This window comes from Aotus nancymaae, unplaced genomic scaffold (assembly GCF_030222135.1).
Source record: "Aotus nancymaae isolate 86718 unplaced genomic scaffold, 86718_ANA_hifiasm-v0.15.2.pri h1tg000016l, whole genome shotgun sequence".
NCBI classification, from domain to species: domain Eukaryota; kingdom Metazoa; phylum Chordata; class Mammalia; order Primates; family Aotidae; genus Aotus; species Aotus nancymaae.
In genome coordinates this window covers 2,095,909-2,109,546 of record NW_026988428.1, presented here as the reverse complement: position 1 = coordinate 2,109,546, position 13,638 = coordinate 2,095,909, and the positions used below count along the sequence as shown (strand labels likewise).

At 38.4% G+C, this 13,638-nt stretch overlaps 2 protein-coding genes across 5 annotated transcripts in view; one reads left to right on the top strand and one right to left on the bottom strand.

Moving 5' to 3' along the window:
- Positions 1-13,406, top strand: part of APAF1 (apoptotic peptidase activating factor 1) — an 88,840-nt gene extending 75,434 nt beyond the window's left edge. For both annotated transcript variants that reach the window (XM_021675593.2, XM_021675591.2), the window contains exons 23-27: positions 1,154-1,273; positions 1,919-2,044; positions 3,699-3,824; positions 5,450-5,593; positions 10,326-13,406. In XM_021675593.2, coding sequence (XP_021531268.2) covers positions 1,154-1,273; positions 1,919-2,044; positions 3,699-3,824; positions 5,450-5,593; positions 10,326-10,472 — 663 coding nt within the window. In that variant the 3' untranslated portion in view covers positions 10,473-13,406. The remainder of the gene's footprint in view (positions 1-1,153; positions 1,274-1,918; positions 2,045-3,698; positions 3,825-5,449; positions 5,594-10,325) is intronic.
- The window catches only part of ANKS1B (ankyrin repeat and sterile alpha motif domain containing 1B), a 1,270,775-nt gene continuing 1,267,424 nt past the window's right edge, over positions 10,288-13,638 (bottom strand). For all 3 annotated transcript variants that reach the window (XM_012469266.3, XM_012469273.3, XM_021675582.2), the window contains one exon: positions 10,288-13,607. In XM_012469266.3, the coding sequence (XP_012324689.1) occupies positions 13,533-13,607 (75 nt within the window). In that variant the 3' untranslated portion in view covers positions 10,288-13,532. The remainder of the gene's footprint in view (positions 13,608-13,638) is intronic.

Here is a 13,638-nt window from a genome sequence, read left to right as displayed (position 1 = left end):
CCTTTGGCTACCTTCTCAGCCTTTTTTCTCTTCTGTTTCTTCTGCATCTCCTGTGTTCTAGTCGGATGGAATTATGAGTAGGTCCTTTTTCACGTTTTCCTACTCTTATACTTTAATTCCAGCATTTATTCCCTTTGAAGAACACTTCTCAGTTTCTGAATCACACTTTCAACCCATTCCTCAAGCCTACTTTGAATGTGCTATTGCCACCAAATTTTTTCTAAGGAATTGCTTTTTTTGAGTTTCACAGAACTTTTATCTCTATCATTGTATCTTCTATTGTAGGCTTTTTTGGGTTTCTTGTTGTATTTCTCATTTTCTTTGCTAAACTCTTAGATTTCTTTATGCTAGATCCTTATTTAATTCATATTTTTGCTTTGTATATAGGTACTAAATAAACATTTGTTAAATAAGTTAATTTGAAGTCAAGTATTAACAAAGCTCTAAATACAGTTGATTTGATTTAGTAATTAAGATATTTCTTTAACGTAGACATGGCATAAAAATAAACTTCTGTGTACCTCTGTGTCTCAGATATGTTTTTATGCTTATTTTGTGCTACTCATGTTATTTCAGTCCCCTCCACCACTTTCCTTATGTCTGGGGAGCTCCTCCTGAAGCTCCACATGAAAAACAATGCCTTCTCACTTCCTTCATTTTGAGGATTGCATTGGGAGATAGCTGAGATTTTGAAGCTTGGAAACTCCATATTCTGGTTTGAAGCTGCTTTAATCAGCTGACCTTCCCAGGCCAGCTTCAGTGGAACCCGAATCTGCAGACTTCCCCAGCCTGTAGGTTCAGAAATCTGTGAATATGTAATTGGAATAATTTTCTTAGGAAAATTTAATCAGATGGTGAGCTCACTGGCATATTGTGTTTTTTTTTCTATCTTCTGGTATAATTAACTGTTCTCCAAGCAACTGAAGAAAACAAATTTTATTTAGGAGGAAAAGTGTTTTATTTTGCCCCTAGTCAATTTGCTTAACCCCAGCTTCTCTCTGTCTGTAAAATAAGGACACCATAGTCTCTTCTCTGTTTTACTGAAATGCCATGTGAGTAAAAGATTTAGACAAGAGAATGCACACTCTTCCCACCCCTCCAATGAAATAGGATCAGGGGAGGATAATATCAGACTTATTTCATTGATATTCAGGTATGGAATTGGCAATTGGAGGAATATGATGTTCTACAAGCCCATCAGGAAACAGTGAAAGACTTCAGACTCTTGAAAAATTCAAGACTGCTTTCTTGGTCATTTGATGGAACAGTGAAGGTAATTTGAAGCATAAGTTTGTTTTTTTAAAAAAGTATTCTCATATTGCGATGATTATATTGAGACAGCCAAAAGCCACTGAAGGCTAAATAATTTAACTTACATTAAAATTTTTAAATTTTTCTCATGCTTGTTTTCTGTTCATTGCAGTCACCTACATCTGCTGTGTGTGTGTGTGGTTTTTTTTTTTTTTGAGATGAAGTCTCACTCTGTTGCCCAGTCTAGAGTGTAGTGGCACGATTTTGGCTCACTGCAACCTCCGCCTCCCAGATTCAGGCAATTCTCCTGCCTCAGCCTCCTGAGTAGCTGGGATTACAGGTGTGTGCCACCACGCCCAGCTAATTTTTGTATTTTTAGTAGAGACGGGGTTTCACCATGTTGTCAGGCTGGTCTCGAACTCCTGACCTCATGATCCACCCGCCTCAGCCTCCCAAAGTGCTGGGATTACAGGCGTGAGCCAGTGTGCCTGGCCCATCTGCTGTGTTTTAATGAGCATTTATACTAGCAGACATTTAAAATAAAGGGGTCAGAACAGTCAGTGTACTAAAACTCTTGTTTTATAGATTTGTCTTATAGCAGATTATGATTTTTAATGTAAAATGTTCTTAAGTGTCAACCTCCAAGTTCTTTTTTTCTTTTTTTAAGGTATGGAATATTATTACTGGAAAAGTAGAAAAAGACTTTGTCTGTCACCAGGGTACAGTACTTTCTTGTGACATTTCTCATGATGCTACCAAGTTTTCATCTACCTCTGCTGACAAGACTGCAAAGGTAGGTCAATCAGTTGAAACCCTGCATAAAACTTTGGTAGTGTTTATGCATAATGAGTCCAAATAATATATCCAACAGGACATAACAGTTGCTCTCTACATGTCTGTCTCATATTTTGTGATCTTTTGGAGGATGCCCATTGGTATTTAGTTGGTGTCAAATTAAATACACTGAGGACTAATGATTTCTCCCTTATGGATTACTTTTTGTCTATAACTAATCAAATGCAACCCCCATTACATATTGTAGGCAATAAAAATCATTGAAAGGGATTTACATTTAATTATACACTGACAGTAAAATTTTAACATAATTGATGTAGTATAATAGACGTGTGTATAAAATCACATTCTGGTGAATAATGCTGCTTGGTTGGGGACCTTGAGTATTCCCTTCTCTCCTTTTTTCTCCTTCTACCAGTCTTTCCAGACTATAAACCTTGGAATCGTCAGGGACTCTATTTTGACTTTTGTGCTCTGTTGATGACTCTTTAGTGCCCTATAGATTTGTCTTCTCCTCCTTGTCACTGCCCTGAAGAGCATGCTTTCCTCCTCCTCCACTGGTGGACTGTCCCAGCACCCTGCCTCTGGTCTGCACCTCTTCTACTTTATCTTCCATACCACTGCCTGTGTCCCTTGTTGAAACACCTGTTACCTAATGGTTTATAGGCCAACTACTTAGCTCATCACTGTCTTTTTCTGCTATATTGTTTCCTCTGTGCCAGCCTACTTTCCACCTTCATCTTTTTGTGCATGCTGCTAACTTTGGTTTGATAAACCTTCTACTCTTTTACCTTGAAGCATTGTGACTCATCCTTCTAGACCTATATTTGATGGCAGCTCTTTTGAAGTATTTCCTTCTCTACCTCCAGGGTTTCTATTACATTTTATTCATTTGTTAGAACATTTACTTCATGCAACTGTTCACTAACTGTTTATGAGCCTGCCTTTGTGATTGTACTATAAACTTTTCAAGGATAGTGACTGTAGCTAGTTTATCTTTTTGTACCACTAGTTCATCTTTTTGTACCACTAGTTCTTAGCTCATAGTGCTTGGAACTTGGTAGTTTTTAATATGTGCTTGCTAAATGAGGTTGACAAAACCATGAGAGAAAATATTGAAAGGAAAAAAACCCCAGCATTTGGCTGCCAAGATAGTAGACTAGTATAGTGACTAACCTTTAAAGATTACTTGTCACATGCTAGTAATTTCACTCTTTATAATCTCATTTAATCTTCACATCATAGGTATGATTGTCCTCATTTTACAGATGCAGAGTGTGAAGCTATAGAAACTTATATGAGTTGTCCTAGTCACAAGAATCTAGCCAACAGTGGAGCCAGGACACACACTGAGGTCTGCTTCACTCCACAGACTGCTCTTAGCTGATTCAGTCTTCTTCCATCTGGGTCTAAAGTAGGGAAGGAGTGACATTGATCTTGGAGCTGAATTTAACTGAGTAATTAAAGGGAAACTCAGAAAAATTAAGAAGATTGCATGCTGGAACTTGGGCATCTCATGAAAGTTTATGAATTCCAAAATATTAGAACTTCCATGTGATTGAATTTATGGCTGAAGAGCAGTCAAGGCAGGGTTTGCAGATGCTTACTTTGAGCGTATGTAGCATTGCTAAACAATCCTAATTGCCTTCCAGATCTGGAATTTTGATCTCCTTTCACCACTTCATGAATTGAGGGGCCATAATGGTTGTGTGCGCTGCTCTGCCTTCTCTGTGGACAGTACCCTGCTGGCAACGGGAGATGACAATGGAGAAATCAGGGTAGGCTGTTTGCTGGCATGAGAGCACTGCTCTTCTTGTAGCTTGGGCTAGCACTCTTCACAGTGGGGACCTTTGTTCATGGGCCAGGGAAGCATAGTTCCTGAAGTTCTGGTTGGATGAGGCATTCTTTTTGTTTCTTGTGCACATTGTATTCACGGCTGAACTCCACTGCAGAAATGAATTCATTTTAGAGTTAGAGTGAAGCATTCCCTGTATATGTGAGGAGGTAAATGCTCTAGTTATTTGCAGTTCATTCTGCACCATTAGCTTGAGAATGATTCATCTTAATTTTTGGACTTGAACCAAAGGTTGTTTTTGGTAGCAGGATTTGAAGAAAATAATTTTGTTAATTGTGGTCTGGATTATAAATGAATTGCAAATCCTGCTGTTTCTGTGCTGAAAGAAAAGATCTCTTTAGTACTATACCCATTAGATAGCCATTTCCAGTGTGGTTTGTTGCAGTCCTCTGAGGACTGCCTGCCTGTTGAACAGAGCAGAGGTTCACATTTCCGTCACTGGGGGGCAGCAGAGGGCTCCTTATTGAGTCAGAGTCTCCATGATAGGCCAATTTTTATTACCCTGCAGTGCTTAAGATATGCATACAAACCATGACAATTTTATTTAGAAAACAATTTTTTTAAATATATAATTTTGACTTTTAGAAAACAACTTTTTAGGAGGCATAGGATGTTTTTTTTTTGTGTCTGTGGAAACAGTACACTATGGAAAGTATTGCATGCTGAAAGATTAGAAATTATGGAAAAGGAGTCAATTGACTTAGTTGTGTCAGAAGAACTATGGGAAGCTTATTGGAAAAGTTTGGGCATTGGGATGGTTGCTTTGGTAACCAGTGTATGTGAGGAAGGTGGGGTTTTTCCCCCTTTCATTACAAAGGAGGATTTACAACTCCAGGAATAGGTATATAGTGCAGAAGACTAGGAGAGTATACAGTTTGCAGGAATAGAGGTGTTATCAGATGGGCTTTCCAGGGAAATTAAGATTCTTCTTCTTGAGGACTAAGTAACCAACCTTCTCTACCAGTCACATAAATGTGTGTCAGCTGAAGTGGCAGGGCTGCTTTGGAAATGTTCATTTTGCTCTGAGTTTGCATCTTTGGATAAAAGTGCTCCTTTACCAGTTACGAGGTGGTGTTTCAGTTTTCAACCACTGCAGAAAAAAATTGTCTCTCTTAAATTGCGTTATTTAAAAAATTTTTGTTGGTGCATTAAAATTTTTTTTTCCCTGATTATTCAGAATATAGGAAAGCTGTTGATTTTTGTATGTATATGTACTGTCTTACCGAACTCTTTCTAATGAGTTTTTCCATTTGGTTCTCTTGGATTTTCTAGGGAGACATTTGCAAATGATGATTTTATTTTCTTTTGCCATTTATGCCTCTTGTTTCTTTTTCTTATTCTGATGTACATTTATTTGAAGAATTAGAGCACTGCTTATATATTAAATGTCACTGGAAATAAATGGAAATATTAGCATCTGTGATAGGGTTGTTTATAAAAGTCTAGCAAAATAATTTTAGAATACATATATATGGTCATACATATGTTTTAAAACTAGAGAAGCTTCTGTATAACTCTGTTAATGAATTGTGTATCATGTTTACCTAGATATGGAATGTCTCAAACGGTGAGCTGCTTCATTTGTGTGCTCCGCTTTCAGAAGAAGGAGCTGCTACCCATGGAGGCTGGGTGACTGACCTTTGCTTTTCTCCAGATGGCAAAATGCTTATCTCTGCTGGAGGATATCTTAAGGTAAGAGTTCCCCTAGGACTGTGAAAGAAAATAATAGCCTATATCATACTTTCCAAGCTATTTTCACTTCCTGTTTCTCAGTCGGGCCTCTTACAACCCAGCGGAGTAAAAAGGCAGCTACTCTGGAGGCTGAGGTGGGAGGATCACTTGGGCTTGTGAGGTCAAGGCTGCGTTGAGCCGTGATTGCGCTATTGCACTCCATCCTGGGTGACAGAGTGAGACCCTGTCTCAAAAACAAAACAAAAAAAACCCTGGTAGTAAAATGAGTTTAGTAACTGAAAAAAAAGAACAGAAAAAAATATTGAAATCAAAAAAGAACCAGATAAAACATTAAAAAATAATAAAAAAGGAAAAGAAAGAAAAAAATGGCAGTTACTGTTATCCCCACTTTGTAGTGACGAGACTGAGTTCCACAAGACTACTTTCCTCAGATCTTGGAAAAGCTTTGGTGACAGTGTTAGGGATGCCTTCAGTTGAGAGCTTTCATACTGCCCCATACTAAACTTGGGGCATCAGAATGACTAGCAAGTTGGGTGTTTAACTTAGTTCTGTTTTCCATGTCAATCACAATTAACTATGTTGGTTAAAAATCTTAAAAAAAACATATTTTTGAAATTTCTTCAGTAATAATAGCAGCAAAATATTGCTTTATAGTTTACAAAATGCTTAACTTCCCTCATCCTATTAGCCAGCTTTGTGAGGCTTAAATTTCATTCTTGGTTTACAGATGAGAGCCAGTTTTGTGAAGCTTAAATTTGATTATTGGTTTACAGATGAGGAAAATGATTTTCTATGGAGGTTATAACTTTCCTAAAGTTACATAATTCGTGCTGGGTGCAGTGGCTTGCACCTGTAATCCCAGCACTTTGGGAGGACGAGGTGGGTGGATCACTTGAGGTCAGGAGTTCAGGACCAGCCTGGCCAGCATGGTGAAACCCCATCTCTACTAAAGATACAAAAATTAGCTGGGTTTGGTGGTGGGTGCCTGGTCTTCCAGCTACTCGGGAGGCTGAGACATGAGAATTGCTTGTAGCCCAGGGGTGGAGGTTGCAGTGAGCTGGGATTGCACCACTGTACTCCAGCCTAGGCAACAAAGAGAGACTCCATCTCAAAAACAAAACAAAACAAAACAATACAAAACAAAACGAAACAAAACAAAACAAAGTTGCATAATTAGTAAATAGAAAAGCCAGGACTCAAACCCAGGTCTCTGCCTCTGTTCTCTCTAGCAAATTAGCTTTTTAAAACTTACTAGTAGTTGAGGCTGCAATTTGAGTGTGTTGTGGCGCTTCAGGGTCATATTTTTGGTGTTTTTTTGAGGCATCTTTTATCCATCCACTCAATAAGACTGTAGAATGCCCAGTGTTTGCTAAGGCCACTGCTGTGTGGCACAATGTTTATGGCTTGGTTCCTGCCTTTCAGCAGCTTACAGTCTATGGGGGAAGCAGGTGGTAAACGTAAAATCCCTAGAGTTTAGAAGGGGTCTGTGACTTGCTTTCATGAGTGAGGCAGATTGCAAAGGAGAGGAGTGAACATACCAACCTTAGAGAGTTAGCAGAGGCTTCACCTGGAGGGGAATGCTTGAAGTGAGTCTTTTGAATAGCAGTTTACTTGTAAAAGTGATAGAAGATGATACTCTATATTGGTGGTCTCCAACCTTTTTGGTACTAGGGACTAGTTTCCTGGAAGACGGTTTTTCCACAGATGGGGTGGTAGTGGGCAGTGGGGGGCGGGGATGGTTTCAGGATTAAACTGTTTCACCTCAGATCATCAGGCATTAGAGTCTCGTAAGAAGTATACAAGCTAGAATCTAATGCTGCCATTGATCTGTCAGGAGGCGAAGCTCAGGTGGTAATGTTCACTCAGTAGCCGCTCACCTCCTGCCCTGCAGCTGGGTTCCTAAAAGGCCACGGATATTGGGCTGATCACTTGGACATTCTGAGAGCTATTTCATTTAAAATTGATTCCTAATAAGATCTTATGATACTGTTATTTCTTACGAAAACATTCAGGTGTAGGAGATGGTTCTTGTTAACTATTTAACGCAGAATAAGCGTTCAGAAATATTTGAATGACTGGTGTTTTGGTTATATGAGACCCACACGGCTGCAATTTTGCCGCCATAAAAATCTAGCTTATAAAAAAGATAAATTAGAGGGCAGTATTTAGCTTTATGAAAGGATGTACTAAGAGGTACAAAAATACAGATAGACAAAAAGAGTAAGTTTTAGTATCTGATAGTACAGTAGAGAAATTATAGTTAACAATTTATTGTATATTTCAAAATAGCTAGAAGAACTGTAATGTTCCCAACACAAAGAAAAGATAAATGTTTGAGGTGATGGATATCCCAAATATCCTAATTTGATCATTATACCTTGTATTACATGTGCCCCCAAAATATGTACAACTGTAGTATATCAATATTTTTTTTTTAAAAAGAAAGGATGTATGTGTCCCTTTACAAGGTTTCATTGAAAACACAATTCTGTTTACAAAATGTTGCATTAACCTACATCTCTATTCAGTTATTAGGAGATCCTGAGAAATGATCACCAGTTGTTCTCCTTTAGTGTAAAGAACTGGAACTGAGTCTGCTCTGAGGATGATGCTTAGAGAAGAGTCATTGTTGTCTGTATTGGAAGCTGGGTCGTCTTCAGCTATATTAGCTGCTGACAAATTTAACTGCTTAGCTTTGATACCAAGTTTATGGAGACCACATCATTTGATTCTCTGGCCTCCACAGAACGCTATCACATAATTGAGAGTCTGGCTTCTAAGATGTTATAGATCAGTGACCATATTTGCAGAGTTCTTGGGGAACCTTGAAATAAAGCAGCAGAATAGGTTTACGTACTACAGAGATTATGTCTTAAGGGTAAAAGAACTTCTAGCCTATATATGTAGTCTGTATATTTAAATGACAGTCAGGCTGCCTTTGCCTTCTGGTTTGATTACTAGCTTATTCAACTGATTATGATATAGCCCAGCCTGCATCTACCCAGCATGTTAATGAGACTGTCCAAAAGCACAAAGCAAATTAAAAGTAAAAAGGAACAGCTGCTGTAGTGTCCAAAAAAATAGGCCTTTTGAGTCTGTTTACTTTAGAATCCAAGCTGTATAAATTGAGTTGCCAGTAAGATAAAGTAGGTATCCAGAAGCTAAAAAGTTCTTAACTTCCAAATTATTCCTATTTATAAGTGAAAAAATAATTTAGCTGTTTGCCTTCATTATGCCACGGAGTACATACTGAATGACAAGAAATTCACATTTATTCATGCGCATGAAGGGAAAAGCTGATTTGAAATGTGGAATACATGGTGATAAATGGTGGTGTGCCGTGACTTGGTGGCAGCAGAGTGTAATGGTCAGGAGAGTGGGCCTTGGCCTTTAGGTAGAATGCCCGAGTTCAAAGCCTGGCTCTGCCACTCATTAACTTTGTGACCTTGCACAAGGTTGTTTAATTTCTGTGCCTTGATTTTCTTATCTGTAAAATTGATGTAATGATAATACCTAGCTCATTTCAGAGATTTCCCATATACCCCTTTCCCCCACAAATACATAGCCTCTCCCATTATGACATCCTCCCACCAAAGATGTGCCTTTATTACAATTGATGGATCTCCACTGACACCTCATTATCACCCAAAGTCCATAGTTTAGGGTTTGTTCTTGGTGGTGTGCATTTTTTGGGCAGTGGAACTAAGTGATCTCTAAGGGCCTTTGTGACTGAAAACATGAGTCTTCTCTCAGGTTGGTGGAATGTGTTCTCTGCAATCTTGATTACACTGTTATTTTACAAAGCAAACTGTGAGTTGTGGGAAATCCCAAGTTAGTGCATGCTGCTTCAGTGAGGTTTACCAAAGTCCATTGGGTATACTTTTAGCATTTATTATTACTATTAGTGAACATGCATACTTGACCCACTCACATGGGAAAGGCAGAATGCTGGGCATTGCCATAGGCCCAAGGTGGGTGACACTGTCATTGTGTGCATAATACTCAGGATCTTGGTGTGCTTGAGGCCTTTTCAAAAAAGTTTACGTTTATTGTCTCTTGCCCCATTTTAGCTGTGAGATATATGGGTAAGCGTTATGATTGCCATTTGTTAAATGAATATAAATACTACTAGCAAATTCAGTGATTGGGAAGGCAAGGAAGGACTTGGCTAGAGCACTTGCTGTGTTTGAGATGTTCAATATTTGTTTAGTAAATAGTGTAGATTATTGTGTAAAGAAACTTGGTCAAGGACTCTTGCATCACACCTGGAGAAAGGAAAGATTTAGTAGAGAGAAAATTCTTTCCTATAGCCCATATTACAAATAGTTTGGGTCTCTGTCAGAATACCAGTCTGTGTCTGCAAAGGGGCATTTGAGTGAAGCGAGGGGCAACCTACTGCCCGTTCTCCTGAGAAGGACATGCAGACAGCAGAGTTCAGTCCAGTCACTGCTGTAATGGACTCTGTAGCTTTCCATGTGCAGCTCTGAAGCAGGCTGCATGTTTCTCCCACTTGGAGTTAGTTGTAGGTGGAGCAGTGAGGCCATCACAAGTGTTCATCAAGAAAAGGCTGACCAGGTTGAATAGTATATTCAGCATTAAACCCAAGACATTTTCCTTCTGTTTGCTTGAGTTTGGTTGGGGGGAGGAGATGGGGCAAAGGATCTGTTGGCACTATAAATTGTCACACAGTGTAATTACCAATCTAATGAGAATTTTATTTTTCTCTGAACAGTGGTGGAACGTTGTCACTGGGCAATCCTTACAGACCTTCTACACAAATGGAACCAATCTTAAGAAAATACATGTGTCCCCTGACTTCAAAACATATGTGACTGTGGATAATCTTGGTATTTTATATATTTTACAGACTTTAGAATAAAATAGTTAAGCATTAATGTAAGTTGAACTTTTTAAAAATTTGAATTGGAAAAAAATTCTAATGAAACTCTGATATCAACTTTTTATAAAGCTCTGAATTGTTGTGCAGTATTGCGTTCATTACAAAAGTGTTTGGGTTGGATGAGTAATATTAATGTAGCTTCTTCCCAAATGAACATACCTTTAATCTTGTTTTTCATGATCATCATCAACAGTTTGTACTTAAGATGCAAATGAAAATGTGAATACATACCTTGTTATACTGTTGGTAAAATTCTGTCTGGATGAATTCAAAATGGTGGACATAATTAATGAGAAGAATTTGGAGGAAGCCTGTATTTTAATATCTGTATTTAATACTGTTACGCAGGCTGTGCCTCGGTGTAGCAGTGACCTGCTTTTTGAATCACACTTACCCAAGGAGGTATTGTTCTCCCAAATACAATCTTGGAGTTTATTTGCACTCTTTAAATTTGCTTTAAAAATGTTGTGTCCGTGTGCATAGTCTGCAGCATTTCCTTTAATTGACTCAATAAGTGAGTCTTGGATTTAGCAGGCCCCTTCCTTTTTTTTTTTTTTTTTTTTTTTTTTGAGACAGAGTCTTGCTCTGTCGTCAGGCCGGAGTTCAATGGTGCGATCTCGGCTCACTACAACCTCCGCCTCCTGGGTTCAAGCGATTCTCTTGCCTCAGCCTCCGGAGTAGCTGGGACTACAGGAGTGAGCCACCACGCCCAGCCAATTTTTATATTTTTAATAGGGTCGGGGTTTCACCATGTTGGCCAAGATGCTCTTGATCTCTTGACCTTCTGATCCGCCCACCTTGGCCTCTCAAAGTGCTGGGATTACAGGTGTGAGCCGCCACGCCTGGCCAGACCCCTTCTTTTTTAATGGAGACAGGGTGTTGCTCTATCACCCAGGCTGGAGTGCAGCAGCATGATCATACCTCATTGCAGCCTCAAACTCCTGGGTTCAAGCAATCCTCCTGCTTCAGCCTCCCAAGTAGCTGAGACTGCAGGCATGAGCCACCACACCCAGCTAATTTTTAAATTTTTTGTAGAGACAGGGTCTCACTATGTTGCCTAGGCTGGTCTTGAATTCTTAGCCTCAAGTAATCCATTTCCTGCCTTAGCTTCCCAAAATATTGGGATTACAGGCGTGAGCCACTGGCCTGGCCTTCAACTGTTTTTTTTGTGAAGTAAAACTTGTATGTTGGAGAGAATAGATTTTATTGGTCTGTCCTTTTCTCACTGTAGCTGCTGGCAGCCCTGTGCCATATCTGGACTCTAGTTGTCAATATCTGAGTTGGGCACTAGTCCTGCTCCCTCTGGTTTCTTACATACCAGACTTCTTACTTGAATGAATCTGATCTTGCCTAATCCTCACTTTTTTCTTTTTTAAAAAGCAGTTTCTCCATTGCTAAATGTTAGTCATTGAGTTGGGGCCAATTTTAATCATAAGCCTTAATAATATTTTTCTAAGAAATGTGAAATAAAACAATTTTCATCTGATTCCATTTACTTTTAGATGAATGGCATTGTCAATGCCATTCTCTTAGTGAATTTCAAGAGAATTCTCTGGTTTCCTGTGTAATTCTCTGGTTTTCTGTGTAGTTCTAGAAGTTCTGTGCTCTTCTAGTAACTCTAGAGGAATAACCTTTCAATCAACCTATTTTCCTTTCTCTCTCTCTCTCTCTCTCTTCCCGCCCCCCTCCCTTCCTTCCTACTTTCCTTCCTCTTCTTTTATCTCCAAGGTTAATCGGGAAAAATAGCTTTTGACAGGGGAAAAAAAACTCATCACTAACTAGCTATTTTTGACCTCCTGATCAGGAACTTTAGCTGAAGCTTACATCTAAAGAAACATTGTCTCTGAAATATATTATTAAGGTCAATGGAGATAAATTAATAGTAAATGTCATTCCCAGAAAAAAATAATCAAAATTCAAAGATTTCTTTTTGTTTCTGTAACTGGAACTAAATCAAATGATTACTAGTGTTAATAGTAGATAAACAACTTGTTTTTATTGTTGGTGCATATCAGTATAACTCTCGGGTTGTTCGGAGAGAGGGTAAGGGAATAGACCACTCAGATGTATTTTAGATAAGATATTCCTATTTAGCCTTTGATGGCACCATAAATACAGTGAATATAATATTTTGCATTGTTAAGGAGGTTTTTTTGTTTTTAAATGGTGGGTTGAGGAGCTAGTTTACAGGCTTACTGTGATTTTAAGCAAATGTGAAAAGTGAAACCTTAATTTTATTAAAAGAAATTTCTGTAAATGGTATGTCTCCTTAGAATATCCGAATCATAATTTCATTTGTGCACACTGTTTAGGGGATCATCTCACTTATAGCTCAGAGTATAAAGTATTACCTTTTGGAATTAAAAGCCACTGGCTGTTAAAGTATAACAACATACACCAGCTTTTAAAAAGCCTTGAATGGCCCTTGTCTTAAAAAATAATTAAGAGCCGGGTGCGGTAGCACGTGCCTGTAATCCCAGCTCCTCGGGAGGCTAAGGCACGAGGATTGCTTGGGCCCTGGAGTTTGAGTCCAGCCCGGGTGACATAGCAAGACCCTGTCTTAAAAGAAAAATGGGAAGAAAGACAAAGTAACATGAGGAAAGAAGAGACACCTAATAGGATGGAGGTGTAAATTTCATGGCTGTTCATGCAGTTAATCCAGAGGAAGATTTTGTTTTGTAGTTTGCAGTTGAGCATTTTTAAAGCATTTTCCCTTCCTGATTTTTTTGTATTAGAAATTACATTGGACTTCATATATATAAAATTTTTTTACATTATATGTCTCTTGTATGTTTTGAAACTCTTTTTGTGTTTGTGATATAGCTTATGATTTTTTGCCTTGTTATACATTTTAAAATATGAATTTAAAAAACTTTTGTAAAAATAAAATTCACAAAATTGTTTTGAAAAACATTTTTGGATTGTTTCACTCTTTGCTTGTCATTTATCGGTTGATTAGATGACTAAAGTGAAAGATTCAAGCTAAATCCATCAGTCTTTCTATCTAGGCTTTATCAGCTATATGTAAATTCAATTCTATCAAAATTTTCTGAGTGCCTCCTCAATGTGTCTCTCTGATGGTTCCTGCCCGGTGTGGCTGGCATGAAGAAGATCCTGTAAAAAAGAGAATTCATTTATTTATTCA